The 24,703-nt window shown below is 44.2% G+C and overlaps 3 protein-coding genes across 3 annotated transcripts; all 3 read left to right on the top strand.

Annotated features, from left to right (window-relative positions):
* Window positions 1–42: 42 nt before the first annotated feature.
* LOC308081036 (sarcoplasmic/endoplasmic reticulum calcium ATPase 1-like) lies at window positions 43–3,776 on the top strand (the record flags this gene model as incomplete). The annotated part of the gene is made up of 2 exons (XM_080457443.1): window positions 43–2,366; window positions 3,091–3,776. The coding sequence occupies 2 exons, from the start codon at window positions 43–45 to the stop codon at window positions 3,755–3,757; spliced, it is 2,991 nt and encodes a 996-aa protein (XP_080313569.1). The 3' UTR covers window positions 3,758–3,776.
* Window positions 3,777–9,826: 6,050 nt separating this feature from the next.
* LOC308081037 (sarcoplasmic/endoplasmic reticulum calcium ATPase 1) lies at window positions 9,827–13,660 on the top strand. Its single transcript, XM_080457444.1, has 2 exons — window positions 9,827–12,254; window positions 12,979–13,660. Exons 1-2 carry the CDS (start codon window positions 9,943–9,945, stop codon window positions 13,643–13,645), a joined length of 2,979 nt encoding a protein of 992 aa, XP_080313570.1. The 5' UTR covers window positions 9,827–9,942; the 3' UTR covers window positions 13,646–13,660.
* Window positions 13,661–20,593: 6,933 nt separating this feature from the next.
* LOC308081040 (sarcoplasmic/endoplasmic reticulum calcium ATPase 1-like) lies at window positions 20,594–24,433 on the top strand. Its single transcript, XM_080457447.1, has 2 exons — window positions 20,594–23,027; window positions 23,752–24,433. The coding sequence occupies exons 1-2, from the start codon at window positions 20,704–20,706 to the stop codon at window positions 24,416–24,418; spliced, it is 2,991 nt and encodes a 996-aa protein (XP_080313573.1). The 5' UTR covers window positions 20,594–20,703; the 3' UTR covers window positions 24,419–24,433.
* The last annotated feature ends 270 nt before the right edge of the window (window positions 24,434–24,703 follow it).

A 24,703-nucleotide genomic window follows, 5' to 3' on the forward strand; every position in this document is an offset into this window, starting at 1 on the left:
CAGATAACCGCGAAGAAGTTAAAGAGCACGGATCCAGGAAGGATGGAGAACGCACACACCAAGCCCCCGGCAGAATGCCTGACATACTTTGGGGTGAACGAAGCCACCGGCCTCTCAATTGACCAGTTCAAGAAGAACCTCGCCAAGTATGGCCCCAACGAGTTGCCCGCTGAGGAGGGTAAGAGCATCTGGGAGCTGATCGTTGAGCAGTTTGAGGACTTACTGGTCAGGATTCTGTTGCTGGCTGCTTGCATCTCTTTTGTGCTGGCGTTGTTTGAGGAAGGTGAGGAGACTGTCACCGCCTTCGTGGAGCCCTTGGTCATTCTTCTCATCCTCATCGCCAATGCCGTTGTCGGAATATGGCAGGAGCGTAACGCTGAGGACGCCATTGAGGCTCTGAAGGAGTATGAGCCTGAGATGGGCAAGGTTTACCGTTCTGACAGAAAGAGCGTGCAGATGATCAAGGCCAATCAAATTGTCCCCGGAGACATTGTGGAGGTGTCTGTTGGTGACAAAGTCCCCGCTGACATCAGGCTTGTTTCCATAAAGTCCACCACCCTGCGTGTTGACCAGTCCATCCTTACTGGTGAGTCTGTCAGTGTGATCAAGCACACTGAGCCAGTCCCCGACCCCAGAGCTGTCAACCAGGACAAGAAGAACATGCTTTTCTCTGGTACCAACATTTCCTCTGGCAGGGCCATTGGAGTGGCTGTGGCTACCGGTGTTTCCACTGAGATTGGTAAAATCCGTGACCAGATGTGCGCCACTGAGCAGGAGAAGACCCCTCTGCAGGCTAAGCTGGACGAGTTTGGCGAGCAGCTGTCCAAGGTCATCACTCTTATCTGCATCGCTGTCTGGGCTATCAACATCGGCCACTTCAACGACCCCGTCCATGGAGGATCCTGGTTCCGTGGTGCCGTCTACTACTTCAAGATCGCCATTGCCCTGGCTGTGGCCGCCATCCCTGAGGGTCTGCCCGCTGTCATCACCACCTGTCTGGCTCTGGGCACCCGCCGTATGGCCAAGAAGAACGCCATTGTCAGAAGCCTGCCCTCCGTGGAGACCCTGGGCTGCACCTCCGTCATCTGCTCCGACAAGACTGGCACCCTCACCACCAACCAGATGTGTGTGACCAAGATGTTCATTATCAAGACTGTTGTTGACTGTGTTGATGGTGACCACGTTGACCTTGATGCCTTTGACATCTCTGGCTCCAAGTACACTCCTGAGGGCGAAGTTTCCCAGGGAGGTTCCAAGACCAACTGCAGCGCATACGACGGCCTTGTTGAGCTGGCTACCATCTGCGCCCTGTGCAATGACTCCTCTCTCGACTACAATGAGTCCAAGAAGATCTATGAGAAGGTTGGTGAGGCTACTGAGACCGCCCTGTGCTGCCTGGTTGAGAAGATGAACGTGTTCAACTCTAGCGTCAAGGACCTGAACAAGATTGAGAGGGCCAATGCCTGCTGTTCAGTGATCAAGCAGCTGATGAAGAAGAACTTCACCCTGGAGTTCTCCCGTGACAGGAAGTCCATGTCCGCTTACTGCACTCCTTCTAAGGGTGATTGCGGTGCCAAGATGTTCGTGAAGGGTGCCCCAGAGGGTGTGATTGATAGGTGCGCCTACGTCCGCGTTGGCACCACCCGCGTGCCCCTGACTGGTGCTGTTAAGGAAAAAATCCTGAGTGTGATCAAGGAGTGGGGTACGGGCCGTGACACCCTGCGCTGTCTGGCCCTGGCCACCCGTGACACCCCCCTGAAGGTTGAGGAGATGATCCTTGAGGACGCCACTAAGTTTGCAGACTATGAGACTGACCTGACCTTTGTTGGCTGCGTTGGTATGCTGGATCCCCCTCGTAAGGAGGTCACTCCAGCCATTGAGCTGTGCAGAGCCGCTGGAATCCGTGTCATTATGATCACTGGTGACAACAAAGGAACCGCCATCGCTATCTGCCGTCGTATTGGCATCTTCACTGAGGATGAGGATGTTGAGGGTAAGGCCTACACCGGACGTGAGTTTGACGATCTGCCCAGCCACGACCAGGGCCCAGCTGTGCGCAGAGCCAGCTGCTTCGCCCGTGTGGAGCCAGCCCACAAGTCCAAGATCGTGGGGTTCCTGCAGGGTTACGATGAGATTACTGCCATGACCGGTGATGGTGTGAACGATGCCCCCGCCCTGAAGAAGGCCGAGATTGGAATCGCTATGGGCTCTGGCACCGCCGTTGCCAAGTCTGCCTCTGAGATGATCCTGGCTGACGACAACTTCTCTTCCATTGTGTCTGCCGTTGAGGAGGGCAGAGCTATCTACAACAACATGAAGCAGTTCATCCGCTACCTCATCTCCTCCAACGTTGGGGAAGTCGTCTGGTGAGTGGCCACTGATATAATCATCTTATTTTGTTGTGTCTTCTTCCTCTTCTGTACACTCCTTTCCCATTTTCTTTGCTACCCTTTTGAGTAACAATTTGCTTAAAGGTCGGTTCTATAATGCATTACAATCGTGTTTGTAGTGTGTTATAATGTGCTTATAAGGCATTATAACACTCATTATAAATGCTGATAATTATGCATAACAACTTATAACAATGTTTATAACGTATTATAAGCGCTGGTTAAAATGCATTATTATGCTCAATGCAACAGCACATTATAACTACCATAACTTAGTTATTTATAAAGTGTTTTTGTTATCAGTTGTTATGCATACTTATAAACATTTATAACGAGTGTTATGAAGCATTATAATGGATTAAAGACCCAACCTTTAAGTAAAGTGTTACCTGGTAGTTATAATGTGCTGTTCCACTGAGTTTATAATGCATTATGACCAGCACTTAAAACATATATTATTATAAGTTATAATACTTCAGTCATAAACCTTGTTATAAGTTGTCATGCATAATTATAGACATTTATACCAAGTGTTGTAATGCCTTATAAGTGCATCATAATGCATTATTAATGTGGTTATAACGCATTATAGACCCGACCTTTAAGTAAAGTGTTACCTCTTTGGGTTCATGTCGGCTTTGTCCACTGTGCAATTGTTCCCACGTGTCCTGACATTCTACCCTTCCTCCCACCCTCCCAGTATCTTCCTGACTGCTGCCCTGGGTCTGCCCGAGGCTCTGATCCCCGTCCAGCTGCTGTGGGTCAACCTGGTGACTGACGGTCTGCCCGCCACCGCCCTGGGCTTCAACCCTCCTGACCTGGACATCATGGGCAAGCCCCCACGTTCCGCCAAGGAGCCCCTCATCTCCGGCTGGTTGTTCTTCAGATACATGGCTATTGGTGGATACGTCGGTGCTGCCACTGTTGGTGCTGCTGCCTATTGGTTCATGTATGATGCAGAGGGTCCCGGTGTCTCCTTCTACCAGCTGTCCCACTTCATGCAGTGCCATGATGACAATGAGGACTTTTTTGACCTTAGGTGCGAGGTCTTTGAGGCTGAAGCTCCTATGACCATGGCCCTGTCTGTGCTGGTCACCATTGAGATGTTCAACGCCCTCAACAGCTTGTCTGAGAACCAGTCTCTGCTCCGCATGCCCCCATGGGTCAACTTCTGGCTGCTGGCTGCCATGACCCTCTCCTTCTCCCTGCACTTCATGATCATCTATGTGGATCCCCTGCCCATGGTCTTCCATCTGACTCACTTGAACGTTGAGCAGTGGCTGGTTGTCCTGAAGCTTTCCTTCCCCGTCATCCTTATTGATGAGGCCCTGAAGTTCGTTGCCCGCAACTACGTTGAGAAATACTAAATCAATCAACTTTCCATCATTAGCCTGTACCTAAAGCAAGCTTCAGCAGTTTAAATAGACATGTAGAAGAGTCGGCAAAGGAGGAAGATCACAACCAATGAGGAGGGAGCTCTAGTGAGCCAATACAGGAAAACCTTTAAAAACAATACAAAATACATTTAAAAAATCGACATAAAAATAACCTATTTGTAAAGAAATATGTATTGAAATGGAGGTACTTGTCCCTGCCAATTACATAGTAAAGTATTTAAGATTTTATTCTAAGAAATAAAGTATGTATTTTTCAAACTTGAATATTCTCAGCTTGTCCGTTTGATTTTCCATCTCATTTACTCTTGTACTTGTCTATGTTTCTCATGTCTTGTGAACACACTGTATAGTGTGGGGGTGTAAGGTTGCAACATGACTTCATATGGACAGAAAAAGGCACATGCTTCCCAGTTGCCAGTGCTCTCCATAAGCTCTTTGTAGTCAGTGGACACTGTTGTTCTAATTAGAAACCTGAATTTTAATTAGCACCATTGGATTTCCTGAAAATGTTAGATTAACCAACGGAATCATGATTGTATGTGTAATCTATAAGTCAAAATAGTGGGAAAACTTTTTTCCCTACAAATCAAGGATGATCACCCAAATCTGTGGCATTGATAATTTGTAAATATTTTTAATTAGCACCATTAATTACCATTAATTACACCCTAAAAATGTAGATTGTAGAAATGTAGCCACTAGAATCATAATTCTACGTAATGTAGAAGTCGAGATATTGAAAAACGAATATTCAAAGGTCAAAATCCAAGATGGCCACTGTATTGGCTTTTGCGCAAATGGAATGATTGATTTGACTTAATACTCTGAAGTTTCCAAAAACATATAGTTTTCCTAACCCCCCAAAAAAATGTGAACGAACCTTCATATTTGGACATATTGAACTGGATTCAGCAGTTTAACACACAGCAAATTGTTTAGGTGCAAAGCACACAGGGCAACCAACAAAACTGCGACGACTGGCGGGGGATCGTACTGCTATCGATACCATTAAAAGTCTTCTGCAGGATCCTCATAGGCAGAATTGATTGCGCTGTTGGAGAACAGGCAGGATTCAGGAGAGAGAGGGGATGCACAGATCAGATCTACAAAGCCTTGGGACGACGAGGATTTAGCAAACACAGTGTAGTCTGCTGTCTGGAGCACTTTGAGATCTGCTGTTTATGGAAGATATGCGCTATCATCAACATTTATATACAGTGGATAGTAAAAAGTCTGGTTGCCTCTGAAGTTAGACAACCATTTCATTAGGTGTGACTGCAGCAGAGAGAGAGAGAGATTAAATCAAATCAAAATGTTACATGCAAGAATAACAAAGCAAGAAATCCAAAAGGATTCTGTTGTATTATATGGCAACTCTAGGTCATCCATTGCAAGTTTGGGTTTATTTATTGTAAGTATTTCAGAAGCCTTATTATATTGTGTATACATACAATTACATGTCATGTAAAACCTCTAGGAAAATGGCCATGTTCATGTAAATGTTTTGCAAGGAATGCAGGGGCGTAAATTGGGTATTTCTCTCTTGTTTTAATAAAATCATGCATAGTAGCCCAATGCAGGTGTAAGACCATTGTGTTTGTATTGTGTGGTAGGTATAATGAATAGTTTTCTATGCATTTCTGGGGTTTTGGGGGTTTTTACCTCCCAGCACTAGACACAATCATTGAGATGGTCAGATGTCACTGTAAAGCAGACTGTTCTTCACATAGATGTTCATGCAGATCAGTGGAGCTACCCTGTACGGAACTATGTCAGTGTAGTGCTGACTGCCAAAAAAAGACTGTCAAGATACATTTGCTAGTGACACCAAGGATAGAGAGGATGATGTATAGACTGGTCTACAGTTTGTGTTCTTGCTATTGCTACAGCATGCTTTTGCTATTTGTGTAAAAATTATTCACCGAAAGTGGTCAGGTCTGTCTGTGGGTTTTATAAATATCGAACAAACAGGTATTAAGAAGCTTGTGACCAAATAATAACTCCATTGTACATGGAGTAACTGCTTTGTACATACAAGGTTTCCACCCGACAGCAACGATAACCAGCTTTTACTTGGTAGTTTTCAGTTAATTTAACCAATTCAGTTTAATGTTGGGTAGGCCTGTTTTCTACAAAAGAATGGAATATATCATTTTTTTGGGCGGTGAAACCGCCCCTATAAGTGAGGTTTGGAAATTTGTACAATTATCTTGGGCAGTGAAACCGCCCCTATAAGTGAGGTTTGGAAATTTGTACAATTATCCTGCGCTGTGATTGGCCAATCACAATCTATTCAGGACTGTGATTGGCCAGTGTCACATGACACATGTGCATAGCCCTATATAAGAAACCATAACTTTAAAAAAAACATAAATTTGTTTTTTTTAAGTTATGGTTTCGTCCATCATAAAGAGTGTTTCAATAAATGTTTTTATCTTTTGTGATGATTGGTTGACTCCTTTCAGTATTGTGATTAGCTAGCAAGACACCGCCCACTTCACACAGGGTGTGATTTTTTGGGCGGTGAAACCGCCCCTATAAGTGAGATTTGGAAAAATGTACAGATATCTTGGGCAGTGAAACCGGCCCTAAAAGTGAGGTTTGGAAATTTGTACAATTATCCTGCGCTGTGATTGGCCAATCACAATCTATTCAGGACTGTGATTGGCCAGTGTCACATGACACATGTGCATAGCCCTATATAAGCAACCATAACTTTACAAAAAACATAAATTGGTTTTTGTAAAGTTATGGTTTCGTCCATCATAAAGAGTGTTTCAATAAATGTATTTATCTTTTGTACATGATTGGTTGACTCCATTCAGTATTGTGATTAGCTAGCAAGACACCGCCCAGCGGCGCCCACTTCACACAGGGTGTTATATGGAATATATCAAAAAAAAAATATATATATATGGAGATGTGTACACTGGTCTACAGCCTGTGTTTGATTTGATTGTTTTCTTTATTAAAGTGTCATGCTTCCAAGGAAGCTCAGCCCATATGGACTGACAGGACACTTTTACATTTCATTTGTCATAGACAAAGAACTGGCATAATAATTCACAAATAATGAAAAAACGTGTTTGTGTTTGTGTAAATAAATGACACAATCTTGTGTAAATGAGAGAAATCATCTGTCTCTGTCTCTTCATATATTCATATTAAAAATTCTAGATTGTTGAATAGGCTCAATGTAAATATTAGTCTTAAAACACAGAGATCGATTATTTTAGGCTCTTCTGACCTTCTTTTGACCTGAAAATCCACAAGGGTCAAGATATGCATGTTTACGCAGTGCCTGGAGATATTTAAGGCTATTATACTAGCTTAGCTCAGTACCTCAGTATTGAAAATTGCAACATGTAATTAAAGCAATAATGACAGTCGCCATGAATTGATAACTTGTTACACTCCCACAAAGCTACACTGTATACATCAAATGGCTGTGCCATTATTTGTGCCAATATTGACACCTCTGTAGGCTATCTACAGTAATGTCATTTCTAGATTTGATATTATATTAAACCACATTATATAGTATATTAACAGAATAGAAGCCACCAGTTGTCCTTCTGTTGGAAGGGGTGAGCAATGACGACAGGTGGCTTTTCAGGGACACCTGTTTGACACCAGAGACCATGCTTTAACAATACAGCTGTGTGTGTTGGTTTGTTGTTGCACTTGCCAGTGAGATAAGAATACAACAAATTTGTGTTTACTTTGTGTTTAGATGTCACCAACAAATGATGGTAATTTTGGTAATTCTCATACTTATTCTGATGCTTCATTTTATACTGAGTAATCAACAAACAACATAGTACTTAACTCAAAATAACACCAAAGCTAACTGCAATGACAATAAATGAAGGCTCAGAGTCAGAAGGCAGTAGTCCAATGGCAGTTCAGAGGCCAACTGAAATAGATCTTGGTTTAAGCCTAGCATGTAGAGTTTCTTATTTAGACCACTCCAATATCTTTCATAATCATTCTAAACTCTCAGGGTGACGTGTGCTTTCATTTAAAATCATTCTACGATAAGTGGAGAGAAAATGTCAGAACCTTTTTGACTATCAAATACAAAGTCAAAAACTATTCCTGGGACAATGAGACTGTGATTTTCACCATGTTTGCTAAAGCTAATTCAAACCAATGATTGACAAACTTACCTATTAATGAATCAATGAGTGGACTAGACAATGCTCCATTCGTCTAAAGCATAAACTACTCACCAAGAGGCTATTATGATCACAAACTGGCAAAGGAGCTGAACTGAATCAATATTCCGGATCCAACACAAGAGTACATCACTGGATGGCAGTCTGTGGTGTTGGATCCTCAAAAAAAGAAAAGAAAAAAAAGAAGAAATAAATGATGATCCCTCTCTATCTGTAGCCGGGGTCTCTCCTCTGTGGTGAGATTGTATGACTAGGCCTGTCACAATTATTACATAATCGTCTATCGCAATTATTTGAGATAATTATTTATTATTTGAGATAATGTTCCAGAGAACATGATCCATGTTGAAAAATGTTCACAGATATTCAAAAAAGCAGAAGTAGCAGATCTTCAAGCTTACAAGGCGCCACTTCGTGACGTGTTGTAAGCTTGTAGATCAGCTATTTCTGCTATTTTTACATGTATACAATTATTAAATACAGTCAATCATTTATTTGTATGTTTAAGTTATTTGTCATATCTGCCCTGTGCAATCTTTGATTAAGAAGCCTAAACATTTTTAAATGTCTATTCATACATACTGTATTCCAATGTTTAACCGATTGACTGCCAGAATGATTTCAGATTTTTTGCTGCAGTCTGCCAGAGATTTTTCATTGAAAAAAAAAAGTACTCAGGAGCCGAGATACAGAATTTTTAAGTTTTAAGTTAACAAGGAAGTGGACAGGAGTCTAGATCTTCAAAAACTCATATCTCCTTGGTCTTTGGATCCAATTTCCGATTTTAAGTAAAAAAAACGCATATATGCGTTATTGGCAGGCAATGTGTTAATGCCAAACACAATTAAATCGTTAATCACAATTATTTGAGTGACAATTAATCGTCAACAAATTTGTAATCGTGACAGCCCTATCTATGACATGCTGGCTCTCCTCTTGGCATTCTTGTGCTCCCAGTCATTCCTCTGCAGTACAGTACACTCACTTTGTTCTTTTATTATTCTCTCATTTCTGTCATCAGCCTGTTCATAAAAGTGTGTCCTCCTTTGACTTATTTATGTTTTCAAATATTTTCATTTAGTTTATCTCAATTAGGTTAGTTGGTGCTTATATTTTTCTTCGTATTGGTATTGCTTTGCTGAAACAATGCTTCTGAATTATACATAACGTGTTATAGTGCTGTGCACTGCAGAGTGATGATGATGATGATGATACAAAAAAAGTTAGATTGTGGTAATATGTTGCATGAAGCCTCCCCAAAACCGATTTGAGCCGTGCGTCCTGCTCTTGGCACTCGTGCATGTTGTGTGTCTGTGTACTACACTGGTTTCCCTGGCTGGGTCTCTGTAACCGTGCCCTAACCTTCTACCACCATCTCCTTCCTTCATTCTCTCACTCTTTCTGTCATTTCTCTCTCTCTCTGGCCCCCTCTTCAGCAGCAACCAGTTGAGCCGTCACTCAATGACCCCCCACTCCCCTTCCCCTTTGATCGATCTTCTGTCCTACTCTCTCACCTTCTCCTTTCTCCTTAATCCACTGACCATGCAGGTTCCAAAAACAGAACTCATTTACATGTGTGGTATAACCCCCCCTCCCCCCCCCCCCCCCCACACAAACTCCAGTGCCCCGCTCCCCACCCAGTTCTGTCACTAGTCCCCATCACCTCCTCCACAGACCCACGTCCCCCCCCCCCACATGTCCAAGACTGCCCTCCTCCTCACAGCTGCCTTTTGCTCCACCTCGAGACCCACCCTCCCTGACACCCCCACCCCACCCCCTGTCTATTTGGGGGGCGTGTTCTGTGCCCCTCTGGGGTATAAAAGCCTGGAAATCTGCTCTTTCAGTCAGTCAAGTCCTCCAGTGTTTGGAGGGAGCCACACATTCAGGCAACGGTGGACCAAAGGTGTAAAGCTGCAGATAACCGCGAAGAAGTTAAAGAGCACGGATAGACGCAGTTAGAAGCCCGCTCCAGGAAGGATGGAGAACGCACACACCAAGCCCCCGGCAGAATGCCTGACATACTTTGGGGTGAACGAAGCCACCGGCCTCTCAATTGACCAGTTCAAGAAGAACCTCGCCAAGTATGGCCCCAACGAGTTGCCCGCTGAGGAGGGTAAGAGCATCTGGGAGCTGATCGTTGAGCAGTTTGAGGACTTACTGGTCAGGATTCTGTTGCTGGCTGCTTGCATCTCTTTTGTGCTGGCGTTGTTTGAGGAAGGTGAGGAGACTGTCACCGCCTTCGTGGAGCCCTTGGTCATTCTTCTCATCCTCATCGCCAATGCCGTTGTCGGAATATGGCAGGAGCGTAACGCTGAGGACGCCATTGAGGCTCTGAAGGAGTATGAGCCTGAGATGGGCAAGGTTTACCGTTCTGACAGAAAGAGCGTGCAGATGATCAAGGCCAATCAAATTGTCCCTGGAGACATTGTGGAGGTGTCTGTTGGTGACAAAGTCCCCGCTGACATCAGGCTTGTTTCCATAAAGTCCACCACCCTGCGTGTTGACCAGTCCATCCTTACTGGTGAGTCTGTCAGTGTGATCAAGCACACTGAGGCAGTCCCCGACCCCAGAGCTGTCAACCAGGACAAGAAGAACATGCTTTTCTCTGGTACCAACATTTCCTCTGGCAGGGCCATTGGAGTGGCTGTGGCTACCGGTGTTTCCACTGAGATTGGTAAAATCCGTGACCAGATGTGCGCCACTGAGCAGGAGAAGACCCCTCTGCAGGCTAAGCTGGACGAGTTTGGCGAGCAGCTGTCCAAGGTCATCACTCTTATCTGCATCGCTGTCTGGGCTATCAACATCGGCCACTTCAACGACCCCGTCCATGGAGGATCCTGGTTCCGTGGTGCCGTCTACTACTTCAAGATCGCCATTGCCCTGGCTGTGGCCGCCATCCCTGAGGGTCTGCCCGCTGTCATCACCACCTGTCTGGCTCTGGGCACCCGCCGTATGGCCAAGAAGAACGCCATTGTCAGGAGCCTGCCCTCCGTGGAGACCCTGGGCTGCACCTCCGTCATCTGCTCCGACAAGACTGGCACCCTCACCACCAACCAGATGTGTGTGACCAAGATGTTCATTATCAAGACTGTTGATGGTGACCACGTTGACCTTGATGCCTTTGACATCTCTGGCTCCAAGTACACTCCTGAGGGCGAAGTTTCCCAGGGAGGTTCCAAGACCAACTGCAGCGTATACGACGGCCTTGTTGAGCTGGCTACCATCTGCGCCCTGTGCAATGACTCCTCTCTCGACTACAATGAGTCCAAGAAGATCTATGAGAAGGTTGGTGAGGCTACTGAGACCGCCCTGTGCTGCCTGGTTGAGAAGATGAACGTGTTCAACTCTAGCGTCAAGGACCTGAACAAGATTGAGAGGGCCAATGCCTGCTGTTCAGTGATCAAGCAGCTGATGAAGAAGAACTTCACCCTGGAGTTCTCCCGTGACAGGAAGTCCATGTCCGCTTACTGCACCCCTTCTAAGGGTGATTGCGGTGCCAAGATGTTCGTGAAGGGTGCCCCAGAGGGTGTGATTGATAGGTGCGCCTACGTCCGCGTTGGCACCACCCGCGTGCCCCTGACTGGTGCTGTTAAGGAAAAAATCCTGAGTGTGATCAAGGAGTGGGGTACGGGCCGTGACACCCTGCGCTGTCTGGCCCTGGCCACCCGTGACACCCCCCTGAAGGTTGAGGAGATGATCCTTGAGGACGCCACTAAGTTTGCAGACTATGAGACTGACCTGACCTTTGTTGGCTGCGTTGGTATGCTGGATCCCCCTCGTAAGGAGGTCACTCCAGCCATTGAGCTGTGCAGAGCCGCTGGAATCCGTGTCATTATGATCACTGGTGACAACAAGGGAACCGCCATCGCTATCTGCCGTCGTATTGGCATCTTCACTGAGGATGAGGATGTTGAGGGTAAGGCCTACACCGGACGTGAGTTTGACGATCTGCCCAGCCACGACCAGGGCCCAGCTGTGCGCAGAGCCAGCTGCTTCGCCCGTGTGGAGCCAGCCCACAAGTCCAAGATCGTGGGGTTCCTGCAGGGTTACGATGAGATTACTGCCATGACCGGTGATGGTGTGAACGATGCCCCCGCCCTGAAGAAGGCCGAGATTGGTATCGCTATGGGCTCTGGCACCGCCGTTGCCAAGTCTGCCTCTGAGATGATCCTGGCTGACGACAACTTCTCTTCCATTGTGTCTGCCGTTGAGGAGGGCAGAGCTATCTACAACAACATGAAGCAGTTCATCCGCTACCTCATCTCCTCCAACGTTGGGGAAGTCGTCTGGTGAGTGGCCACTGATATAATCATCTTATTTAATTGTGTCTTCTTCCTCTTCTGTACGCTCCTTTCCCATTTTCTTTGCTACCCTTTTGAGTAACAATTTGCTTAAAGGTCGGTTCTATAATGCATTACAATCGTGTTTGTAGTGTGTTATAATGTGCTTATAAGGCATTATAACACTCATTATAAATGCTGATAATTATGCATAACAACTTATAACAATGTTTATAACGTATTATAAGTGCTGGTTAAAATGCATTATTATGCTCAATGCAACAGCACATTATAACTACCATAACTTAGTTATTTATAAAGTGTTTTTGTTATCAGTTGTTATGCATACTTATAAACATTTATAACGAGTGTTATGAAGCATTATAATGGATTAAAGACCCAACCTTTAAGTAAAGTGTTACCTGGTAGTTATAATGTGCTGTTCCACTGAGTTTATAATGCATTATGACCAGCACTTAAAACATATATTATTATAAGTTATAATACTTCAGTCATAAACCTTGTTATAAGTTGTCATGCATAATTATAGACATTTATACCAAGTGTTGTAATGCCTTATAAGTGCATCATAATGCATTATTAATGTGGTTATAACGCATTATAGACCCGACCTTTAAGTAAAGTGTTACCTCTTTGGGTTCATGTTGGCTTTGTCCACTGTGCAATTGTTCCCACGTGTCCTGACATCCTACCCTTCCTCCCACCCTCCCAGTATCTTCCTGACTGCTGCCCTGGGTCTGCCCGAGGCTCTGATCCCCGTCCAGCTGCTGTGGGTCAACCTGGTGACTGACGGTCTGCCCGCCACCGCCCTGGGCTTCAACCCTCCTGACCTGGACATCATGGGCAAGCCCCCACGTTCCGCCAAGGAGCCCCTCATCTCCGGCTGGTTGTTCTTCAGATACATGGCTATTGGTGGATACGTCGGTGCTGCCACTGTTGGTGCTGCTGCCTATTGGTTCATGTATGATGCAGAGGGTCCCGGTGTCTCCTTCTACCAGCTGTCCCACTTCATGCAGTGCCATGATGACAATGAGGACTTTTTTGACCTTAGGTGCGAGGTCTTTGAGGCTGAAGCTCCTATGACCATGGCCCTGTCTGTGCTGGTCACCATTGAGATGTTCAACGCCCTCAACAGCTTGTCTGAGAACCAGTCTCTGCTCCGCATGCCCCCATGGGTCAACTTCTGGCTGCTGGCTGCCATGACCCTCTCCTTCTCCCTGCACTTCATGATCATCTATGTGGATCCCCTGCCCATGGTCTTCCATCTGACTCACTTGAACGTTGAGCAGTGGCTGGTTGTCCTGAAGCTTTCCTTCCCCGTCATCCTTATTGATGAGGCCCTGAAGTTCGTTGCCCGCAACTACGTTGAGAAATACTAAATCAATCAACTTTCCATCATTAGACTGTAACTAAAGCAAGCTTCAGCAGTTTAAATAGACATGTAGAAGAGTCGGCAAAGGAGGAAGATCACAACCAATGAGGAGGGAGCTCTAGTGAGCCAACACAGGAAAACCTTTAAAAAACAATACAAAATACATTTAAAAAATCGACATAAAAATAACCTATTTGTTGTCCCTGCCAATTACATAGTAAAGTATTTAAGATTTTATTCTAAGAAATAAAGTATGTATTTTTCAAACTTGGATATTCTCAGCTTGTCTGTTTGATTTTCCATCTCATTTACTCTTGTACTTGTCTGTGTTTCTCATGTCTTGTGGACACACTGTATAGTGTGTGTGTGGGGGGGAGGGGGGGGGGGTTGCAACATGACTTCATATGGACAGAAAAAGGCACATGCTTCCCAGTTGCCAGTGCTCTCCATAAGCTCTGTGTAGTCAGTCGACACTGTTGTTCTAATTAGAAACCTGAATTTTAATTAGCACCATTGGATTTCCTGAACATTTTAGATTAACCACCGGAATCATGATCTTATGTGTAATTTATCAGTCAAGTCAAAATAGTGGGAAAACTTTTTTTCCCCCCAAATCAAGGATGATCACCCAAATCTGTGCCATTGATAATTTGTAAATATGTTTAATTAGCACCATTAATTACCATTAATTACACCCTAAAAATTTTGATTTAGCCACTAGAATCATGATCCTACGTAATGTAGAAGTCGAGATATTGAAAAACGAATAGTCAAAATCCAAGATGTCCACTGTACTGGCTTTTGCGCAAATGGAATGATTGATTTGACTTAATACTCTGAAGTTTCCAAAAACGTATAGTTTTCCTAACCCCACAAAAATTTGAACGAACCTTCATATTTGGACATATTGAACTGGATTCAGCAGTTTAACACACAGCAATTTTTTTAGGTGCAAAGCACACAGGGCAACCAACAAAACTGCGACGACTGGCGGAAGATCGTACTGCTATCGATACCATTAAAAGTCTTCTGCAGGATCCTCATAGGCAGAATTGATTCCGCTGTTGAAGAACAGGCAGGATTCAGGAGAGAGAGGGGATGCACAGATCAGATCTTTGCTTTGAAAAACATCATTGAGCAGTGTATAGAATGGAACACCACACTGTACATCAGCTTCATACTACAAGACAGGTCCCGATGGAGGCAGATCGACAAAGCCTTGGGACGACGAGGATTTAGCAAACACAGTGCAGTCTGCTGTCTGGAGCACTTTGAGATCTTCTGTTTATGGAAGATATGCGCTATCATCAAAATGTATATACAGTGGATAGTAAAAAGTTTGGTTGTCTCTGAAGTTACACAACCATTTCATTAGGTGTGACTGCAGAGAGAGAGAGAGAGAGATTAAATCAAATCAGAATGTTACATGCAAGAATAACAAAGCAAGAAATCCAAAAGGATTCTGTTGTATTATATGGCAACTCTAGGTCATACATTGCAAGTTTGGGTTTATTTATTGTAAGTATTTCAGAAGCCATATTATATTGTGTATACATACAGTATGTCATGTAAAACCTCTAGGAAAATGGCCATGTTCATGTAAATGTTTTGCAAGGAATGCAGGGGCGTAAATTGGGTATTTTTCTTTTGTTTTAATAAAATCATGCATAGTAGCCTAAAGCAGGTGTAAGACCATTGTGTTTGTATTGTGTGGTAGGTATAATGAATAGTTTTCTATGCATTTCTGGGGTTTTGGGGGGTTTGACCTGCCAGCACTAGACACAATCATTGAGATGGTCAGATGTCACTGTAAAGCAGACTGTTCTTCACATAGATGTTCATGCAGATCAGTGGAGCTACCCTGTACGGAACTATGTCAGTGTAGTGCTGACTGCCAAAAAAAGACTGTCAAGATACATTTGCTAGTGACACCAATGATAGTGAGGATGATGTATAGACTGGTCTACAGTTTGTGTTCTTGCTACAGCATGTTTTTGCTATTTGTGTAAAAAATATTCACAGAAAGTGGTCAGGTCGGTCTGTGGGTTTTATAAATATCGAACAAACAAAAGGTATTAAGAAGCTTGTGACCAAATAATAACTCCATTGTACATGGAGTAACTGCTTTGTACATACAAGGTTTCCACCCGACAGCAACGATAACCAGCTTTTACTTGGTAGTTTTTAGTTAATTTAACCAATTCAGTTTAATGTTGGGTAGGCATAGCCTGTTTTCTACAATAGAAAGACTATATACATTTTTCTTTTCTATTATATGGAATATATCAATTTTTTTCCTATTATATGGAGATGTGTACACTGGTCTACAGCTTGTGTTTGATTTGATTTGTTTCTTTATTAAAGTGTCATGCTTCCAAGGAAGCTCAGCCCATATGGACTTACAGGACACTTTTACATTTAATTTGTCATAGACAGAGAACTGGCATAATAATTCACAAACAATGAAAAAACGTGTTTGTGTTTGTGTAAATAAATGACACAATCTTGTGTAAATGAGAGAAATCATCTGTCTCTGTCTCTTCAGATATTCATATTAAAAATTCTAGATCGTTGAATAGGCTCAATGTATATATTAGTCTTAAAACACAGAGATCGATTATTTTAGGCTCTTCTGACCTTCTTTTGACCTGAAAATTCACAAGGGTCAAGATATGCATGTTTACGCAGTGCCTGGAGATATTTATGGCTATTATACTAGTTTAGCTCATTACCTCAGTATTGAAAATTGAAACATGTAGTTAAAGCAATAATGACAGTCGCCATTAATTGATAACTTGTTACACTCCCACAAAGCTACACTGTATACATCAAATGGCTGTGGCATTATTTGTCGAAAATATTGACGCCTTTGTATCTACAATAAGGTCATTTCTAGATTTGATATTATATTAAACCACATTATATAGTATATTAACAGAATAGAAGCCACCAGTTGTCCTTCTGTTGGAAGGGGTGAGCAATGACCACAGGTGGTTTTTCAGGGACACCTGTTTGACACCAGAGACCATGCTTTGACAATACAGCTGTGTGTGTTGGTTTGTTGTTGCACTTGCCAGTGAGATAAGAACACAACAAATGTTGCGTTACCATCCATTGACAATCCAATGTTACAACTTTGTGTTTAGATGTCACCAACGAATGATGGTAATTTTGGTAATTCTCATACTTATTCTGATGCTTAATTTTATACTGAGTAATCAACAAACAACATAGTAACTCAAAATAACACCAAAGCTAACTGCAATGACAATAAATGAAGGCTCAGAGTCAGAAGGCAGTAGTCCAATGGCAGTTCAGAGGCCAACTGAAATAGATCTTGGTTTAAGCCTAGCATGTAGAGTTTCTTATTTAGACCACTCCAATATCTTTCATAATCATTCTAAACTCTCAGGGTGACGTGGGCTTTCATTTAAAATCATTCTACGATAAGTGGAGAGAAAATGTCAGAACCTTTTTGACTGTCAAATACAAAGTCAAAAACTATTCCTGGGACAATGAGACTGAGATTTTCACCATGTTTGCTAAAGCCAATTCAAACCAATGATTGACAAACATACCTATTAATGAATCAATGAGTGGACTAGACAATGCTCCATGCTAAAGCATAAACTACTCACCAAGAGGCTATTATGATCACAAACTGGCAAAGGAGCTGAACTTTGCTCTTATTTATTTAGCTCTACTTAATCACGTGTCTATCTCGTTCATCACTTATTTGAGATAATTATTTGTTATTTGAGATAATGTTCCAGAGAACATGATCCACGTTGAAAAATGTTCACAGATATTCAAATATTAAAAAAAGCAGAAGTAGCAGATCTACAAGCTTACAACGCGCCACTTTGTGACGTGTTGTAAACTTGTAGATCAGCTATTTCTGCTTGAGCCCCCAGTCATTCCTCTGCAGTACAGTACACTCACTTTGTTCTTTTATTATTCTCTCATTTCTGTCATCAGCCTGTTCATAAAAGTGTGTCCTCTTTTGACTTATTTATGTTTTCCTACTCCCTACTGATTGGAATATTTATAAACTTTTAGGGAACACTTGCACAACCAAAACAAGAAATGCCAAATCCAATTTTTATAAAGACTGATTAAATAATGATTTCAATAACCCCAAACAATTTTGGAACAGAATTAACAGTATTCTCAACAAGACAAACAAAAGCCCCAATCTCATTAGGGTCAATGATGGCTTAACTGCTGATCCCTCCAAAATTGCCAATGCCTTTAGTCAGCACTTCTCCTCTGTTTGCAGCTCACAACCATCAGTCCCTCCTTACTCTCATGCTCCTCTGAATAATCTGAGAGGTGGTAGCTCCTTCTCCTTTGCCAAAATGACTCCAGCAGCTGTTGAACGGGCTATCTGTGAGTTAAGTTCAGGTGCTGCCGGGCCAGATGGTCTTGAAATTAAGTTTTTGAAAATTGCACCTCACATAATGTCATATCCATTGTCTGACTTATTTAATTTATCCCTCTCCACATGTGAATTTCCTTCAATCTGGAAAAGTGCCAGTGTCACCCCTCTGCATAAAAGTGGGGATCCTCAGGATGTCAATAATTACAGACCTATTTCAATTATCAACAGTATAGTCAAGGTATTTGAAAAGTATGCTCACTGGTGCAATATTTATAGATCTCACCAAGGCATTTGATTTGGTCGATCATTACCTTCTGCTTGACAAACTGTACTCCATTGGTCTCTCAAAACAATCCATACTTTGGTTCAACTCATATCTCCACCTTAGACGTCAGTGTGTCTCGTATCAGGGTAACCATTCTGAATTCACAATCATGGAAAAAGGCGTACCTCAGGGCTCGTCCCTGGGGCCTCTGCTATTCTCCATTTTCATCAATGACTTGCCCACAATTTGCTCCGATAGCCTCATCCAATTATATGCCGACGACACAGTCATCTATTCCTCTAAGCCTGATCTCTCTCAAATGCTCTTCTCCATGAGACCAACTTCTTTACTTTTACCTATTTCATTTGCAGATGGCACACCACTTGAAAAAGTGGATGAATTCAAATATTTAGCTTTCATTCAAGTCCCATATTACTTCTGTTGTGCAGAAAATAAATTGCAGCCTGAGAGTACTATATCGTTCCATCAACTGCTTCACCCTACAGGTCAAAAAAAGAATTATCTCACAGTTAATATTACCTATATTAGACTATGCTGACATTGTTTACCAAAATACCTCTGAAACAAACCTCCATCCTATCTATGTAATTTACAACAGTCTTTGCAGATTTATCTTGAGGTGTCCTTATATAACCCACCACTGTGTTATGTACGAGTCACTTAACTGGCTAACACCTAAATCTAGGAGACAGTCTCATTGGCTGATATTTGTTTTTAAATGCATACACTTTAACTATCCTCACTATCTAAAACAATATTTACATCCCTACAGCTCACCATACAACCTAAGGCATACAGACTATCCTTACTTCACTATCCCCACCAGAATCAGTAAAGAAGTTGGTCGACGTGCTTTTAAATATAAAGCCCCATCGGATTGGAACGATCTCCCCAGTTCCCTTAGAACTATTAACTCCTTTAATATTTTTAAAGCTTCCATCTTTACTCATCTTCAAATAACTTGCTCTTGTTTCTAAAGGCTTCTGATTGACTTCTGATTAACCTTTGACTGTTCTCTGTTGGTCTTATCTGTCCTGTGATTTATGAGGAATATACTGCAATTTAATTTCCAAAGTGCATGTGCATGTTTGTTTTATGTTTACTTGCATGTGCATGTCATTGCTTGTTACCTGTTATGTGCATGTATGTAAAGGTCTGTAGTTGCTACTTGTGTTTTTGATTAGCTAGCTCTAAATGGGTACATCATTAATGCATGTAATATGTTATTTCGTGGGTGTTCAGGTGGGGTGGGAGCAGACAGTTTCAGGAGAGCTTTTGTTCTGTTTTGTTTTGTTTTGTCAAGTCTGATTTGTCCTGTTTATGTATAGTATGCATGGTTGTACTTATTGTATTGTTTTGTCTTGTACTGTTTGTATTTTTGTCATAAGGACCCTCTCGAAAACGAGATGACTCATCTCAAGGGGTTGATCCTTCTAATAAAGGTACTATATATTTTCAAATACTTTCATTTAGTTTATTTCAATTAGGTTAGTTGGTGCTTATATTTGTCTTTGTATTGGTATTGCTTTGCTGAAACAATGCTTCCAAAAAATACATAATGTATCATAGTGCTGTGCACTGCAGAGTGATGATGATGATACAAAAAAGTTAGATTGTGGTAATATGTTGCATGAAGCCTCCCCAAAACCCATTTGAGCTGTGCGTCCTGCTCTTGCCACTCGTGCATGTTGTGTGTCTGTGTACTACACTGGCTTCCCTGGCTGGGTCTGTGTAACCGCGCCCCACTAAAGCTTGTACTAAATTAACCTTCTGCCACTGTCTCCCTCCTTCATTCTCTCACTCTTTCTGTCGTTTTCTCTCTCTCTCTGGCTCAGCCCCCTCTTCAGCATCAACCAGTTGAGCCGTCACTCAATGACCCCCACTCCCCTTCCCCTTTGGTCAATCTTCTGTCCTACTCTCTCACCTTCTCCTATCTCCTTAATCCACTGACCATGCATGTTCCAAAAACAGTTCTCATTTACATGTGTGGTATACCCCCCCCCCCCCCACACACACACACACAAACAAACACTCCAGTGCCCCGCACCCCACCCCACCCAGCTCTGTCACTAGTCCCCATCACCTCCTCCCCAGACCCACGTCCCCCCCCCCCCCCACATGTCCAAGACTGCCCTCCTCCTCACAGCTGCCTTTTGCTCCACCTCGAGACCCACCCTCCCTGACACCCCCACCCCACCGTGTCTATTTGGGGGGCGTGTCATGTGCCCCTCTGGGGTATAAAAGCCTGAAAATCTGCTCTTTCAGTCAGTCAAGTCCTCCTGTGTTTGGAGGGAGCCACACATTCAGGCAACGGTGGACCAAAGGTGTAAAGCTGCAGATAACCGCGAAGAAGTTAAAGAGCACGGATAGACGCAGTTAGAAGCCCGCTCCAGGAAGGATGGAGAACGCACACACCAAGCCCCCGGCAGAATGCCTGACATACTTTGGGGTGAACGAAGCCACCGGCCTCTCAATTGACCAGTTCAAGAAGAACCTCGCCAAGTATGGCCCCAACGAGTTGCCCGCTGAGGAGGGTAAGAGCATCTGGGAGCTGATCGTTGAGCAGTTTGAGGACTTACTGGTCAGGATTCTGTTGCTGGCTGCTTGCATCTCTTTTGTGCTGGCGTTGTTTGAGGAAGGTGAGGAGACTGTCACCGCCTTCGTGGAGCCCTTGGTCATTCTTCTCATCCTCATCGCCAATGCCGTTGTCGGAATATGGCAGGAGCGTAACGCTGAGGACGCCATTGAGGCTCTGAAGGAGTATGAGCCTGAGATGGGCAAGGTTTACCGTTCTGACAGAAAGAGCGTGCAGATTATCAAGGCCAATCAAATTGTCCCTGGAGACATTGTGGAGGTGTCTGTTGGTGACAAAGTCCCCGCTGACATCAGGCTTGTTTCCATCAAGTCCACCACCCTGCGTGTTGACCAGTCCATCCTTACTGGTGAGTCTGTCAGTGTGATCAAGCACACTGAGCCAGTCCCCGACCCCAGAGCTGTCAACCAGGACAAGAAGAACATGCTTTTCTCTGGTACCAACATTTCCTCTGGCAGGGCCATTGGAGTGGCTGTGGCTACCGGTGTTTCCACTGAGATTGGTAAAATCCGTGACCAGATGTGCGCCACTGAGCAGGAGAAGACCCCTCTGCAGGCTAAGCTGGACGAGTTTGGCGAGCAGCTGTCCAAGGTCATCACTCTTATCTGCATCGCTGTCTGGGCTATCAACATCGGCCACTTCAACGACCCCGTCCATGGAGGATCCTGGTTCCGTGGTGCCGTCTACTACTTCAAGATCGCCATTGCCCTGGCTGTGGCCGCCATCCCTGAGGGTCTGCCCGCTGTCATCACCACCTGTCTGGCTCTGGGCACCCGCCGTATGGCCAAGAAGAACGCCATTGTCAGAAGCCTGCCCTCCGTGGAGACCCTGGGCTGCACCTCCGTCATCTGCTCCGACAAGACTGGCACCCTCACCACCAACCAGATGTGTGTGACCAAGATGTTCATTATCAAGACTGTTGTTGACTGTGTTGATGGTGACCACGTTGACCTTGATGCCTTTGACATCTCTGGCTCCAAGTACACTCCTGAGGGCGAAGTTTCCCAGGGAGGTTCCAAGACCAACTGCAGCGCATACGATGGCCTTGTTGAGCTGGCTACCATCTGCGCCCTGTGCAATGACTCCTCTCTCGACTACAATGAGTCCAAGAAGATCTATGAGAAGGTTGGTGAGGCTACTGAGACCGCCCTGTGCTGCCTGGTTGAGAAGATGAACGTGTTCAACTCTAGCGTCAAGGACTTGAACAAGATTGAGAGGGCCAATGCCTGCTGTTCAGTGATCAAGCAGCTGATGAAGAAGAACTTCACCCTGGAGTTCTCCCGTGACAGGAAGTCCATGTCGGCTTACTGCACCCCTTCTAAGGGTGATTGCGGTGCCAAGATGTTTGTGAAGGGTGCCCCAGAGGGTGTGATTGATAGGTGCGCCTACGTCCGCGTTGGCACCACCCGCGTGCCCCTGACTGGTGCTGTTAAGGAAAAAATCCTGAGTGTGATCAAGGAGTGGGGTACGGGCCGTGACACCCTGCGCTGTCTAGCCCTGGCCACCCGTGACACCCCCCTGAAGGTTGAGGAGATGATCCTTGAGGACGCCATTAAGTTTGCTGACTATGAGACTGACCTGACCTTTGTTGGCTGCGTTGGTATGCTGGATCCCCCTCGTAAGGAGGTCACTCCAGCCATTGAGCTGTGCAGAGCCGCTGGAATCCGTGTCATTATGATCACTGGTGACAACAAGGGAACCGCCATCGCTATCTGCCGTCGTATTGGCATCTTCACTGAGGATGAGGATGTTGAGGGTAAGGCCTACACCGGACGTGAGTTTGACGATCTGCCCAGCCACGACCAGGGCCCAGCTGTGCGCAGAGCCAGCTGCTTCGCCCGTGTGGAGCCAGCCCACAAGTCCAAGATCGTGGGGTTCCTGCAGGGTTACGATGAGATTACTGCCATGACCGGTGATGGTGTGAACGATGCCCCCGCCCTGAAGAAGGCCGAGATTGGTATCGCTATGGGCTCTGGCACCGCCGTTGCCAAGTCTGCCTCTGAGATGATCCTGGCTGACGACAACTTCTCTTCCATTGTGTCTGCCGTTGAGGAGGGCAGAGCTATCTACAACAACATGAAGCAGTTCATCCGCTACCTCATCTCCTCCAACGTTGGGGAAGTCGTCTGGTGAGTGGCCACTGATATAATCATCTTATTTAATTGTGTCTTCTTCCTCTTCTGTACGCTCCTTTCCCATTTTCTTTGCTACCCTTTTGGGTAACACTTTGCTTAAAGGTCGGTTCTATAATGCATTACAATCGTGTTTGTAGTGTGTTATAATGTGCTTATAAGGCATTATAACACTCATTATAAATGCTGATAATTATGCATAACAACTTATAACAATGTTTATAACGTATTATAAGTGCTGGTTAAAATGCATTATTATGCTCAATGCAACAGCACATTATAACTACCATAACTTAGTTATTTATAAAGTGTTTTTGTTATCAGTTGTTATGCATACTTATAAACATTTATAACAAGTGTTATGAAGCATTATAATGGATTAAAGACCCAACCTTAAAGTAAAGTGTTACCTGGTAGTTATAATGTGCTGTTCCACTGAGTTTATAATGCATTATGACCAGCACTTAAAACATATATTATTATAAGTTATAATACTTCAGTCATAAACCTTGTTATAAGTTGTCATGCATAATTATAGACATTTATACCAAGTGTTGTAATGCCTTATAAGTGCATCATAATGCATTATTAATGTGGTTATAACGCATTATAGACCCGACCTTTAAGTAAAGTGTTACCTCTTTGGGTTCATGTTGGCTTTGTCCACTGTGCAATTGTTCCCACGTGTCCTGACATCCTACCCTTCCTCCCACCCTCCCAGTATCTTCCTGACTGCTGCCCTGGGTCTGCCCGAGGCTCTGATCCCCGTCCAGCTGCTGTGGGTCAACCTGGTGACTGACGGTCTGCCCGCCACCGCCCTGGGCTTCAACCCTCCTGACCTGGACATCATGGGCAAGCCCCCACGTTCCGCCAAGGAGCCCCTCATCTCCGGCTGGTTGTTCTTCAGATACATGGCTATTGGTGGATACGTCGGTGCTGCCACTGTTGGTGCTGCTGCCTATTGGTTCATGTATGATGCAGAGGGTCCCGGTGTCTCCTTCTACCAGCTGTCCCACTTCATGCAGTGCCATGATGACAATGAGGACTTTTTTGACCTTAGGTGCGAGGTCTTTGAGGCTGAAGCTCCTATGACCATGGCCCTGTCTGTGCTGGTCACCATTGAGATGTTCAACGCCCTCAACAGCTTGTCTGAGAACCAGTCTCTGCTCCGCATGCCCCCATGGGTCAACTTCTGGCTGCTTGCTGCCATGACCCTCTCCTTCTCCCTGCACTTCATGATCATCTATGTGGATCCCCTGCCCATGGTCTTCCATCTGACTCACTTGAACGTTGAGCAGTGGCTGGTTGTCCTGAAGCTTTCCTTCCCCGTCATCCTTATTGATGAGGCCCTGAAGTTCGTTGCCCGCAACTACGTTGAGAAATACTAAATCAATCAACTTTCCATCATTAGACTGTAACTAAAGCAAGCTTCAGCAGTTTAAATAGACATGTAGAAGAGTCGGCAAAGGAGGAAGATCACAACCAATGAGGAGGGAGCTCTAGTGAGCCAACACAGGAAAACCTTTAAAAAACAATACAAAATACATTTAAAAAATCGACATAAAAATAACCTATTTGTAAATAAATATGTATTGAAATGGAGGTACTTGTCCCTGCCAATTACATAGTAAAGTATTTAAGATTTTATTCTAAGAAATAAAGTATGTATTTTT

Source organism: Gymnoscopelus braueri (assembly GCF_963280865.1).
Source record: "Gymnoscopelus braueri genome assembly, contig: SCAFFOLD_146, whole genome shotgun sequence".
In the NCBI taxonomy this organism is placed as follows: Eukaryota; Metazoa; Chordata; class Actinopteri; order Myctophiformes; family Myctophidae; genus Gymnoscopelus; species Gymnoscopelus braueri.

Excerpts from the sequence above, each read along its gene's own strand:
- LOC308081037 (XM_080457444.1), top strand. The coding sequence starts at position 9,943 with ATGGAGAACGCACACACCAAGCCCCCGGCAGAATGCCTGACATACTTT. Across the intron at positions 12,255-12,978 it reads AACGTTGGGGAAGTCGTCTG|TATCTTCCTGACTGCTGCCC; the intron begins GTGAGTGGCCAC and ends CCACCCTCCCAG.
- LOC308081040 (XM_080457447.1), top strand. The coding sequence starts at position 20,704 with ATGGAGAACGCACACACCAAGCCCCCGGCAGAATGCCTGACATACTTT. Across the intron at positions 23,028-23,751 it reads AACGTTGGGGAAGTCGTCTG|TATCTTCCTGACTGCTGCCC; the intron begins GTGAGTGGCCAC and ends CCACCCTCCCAG.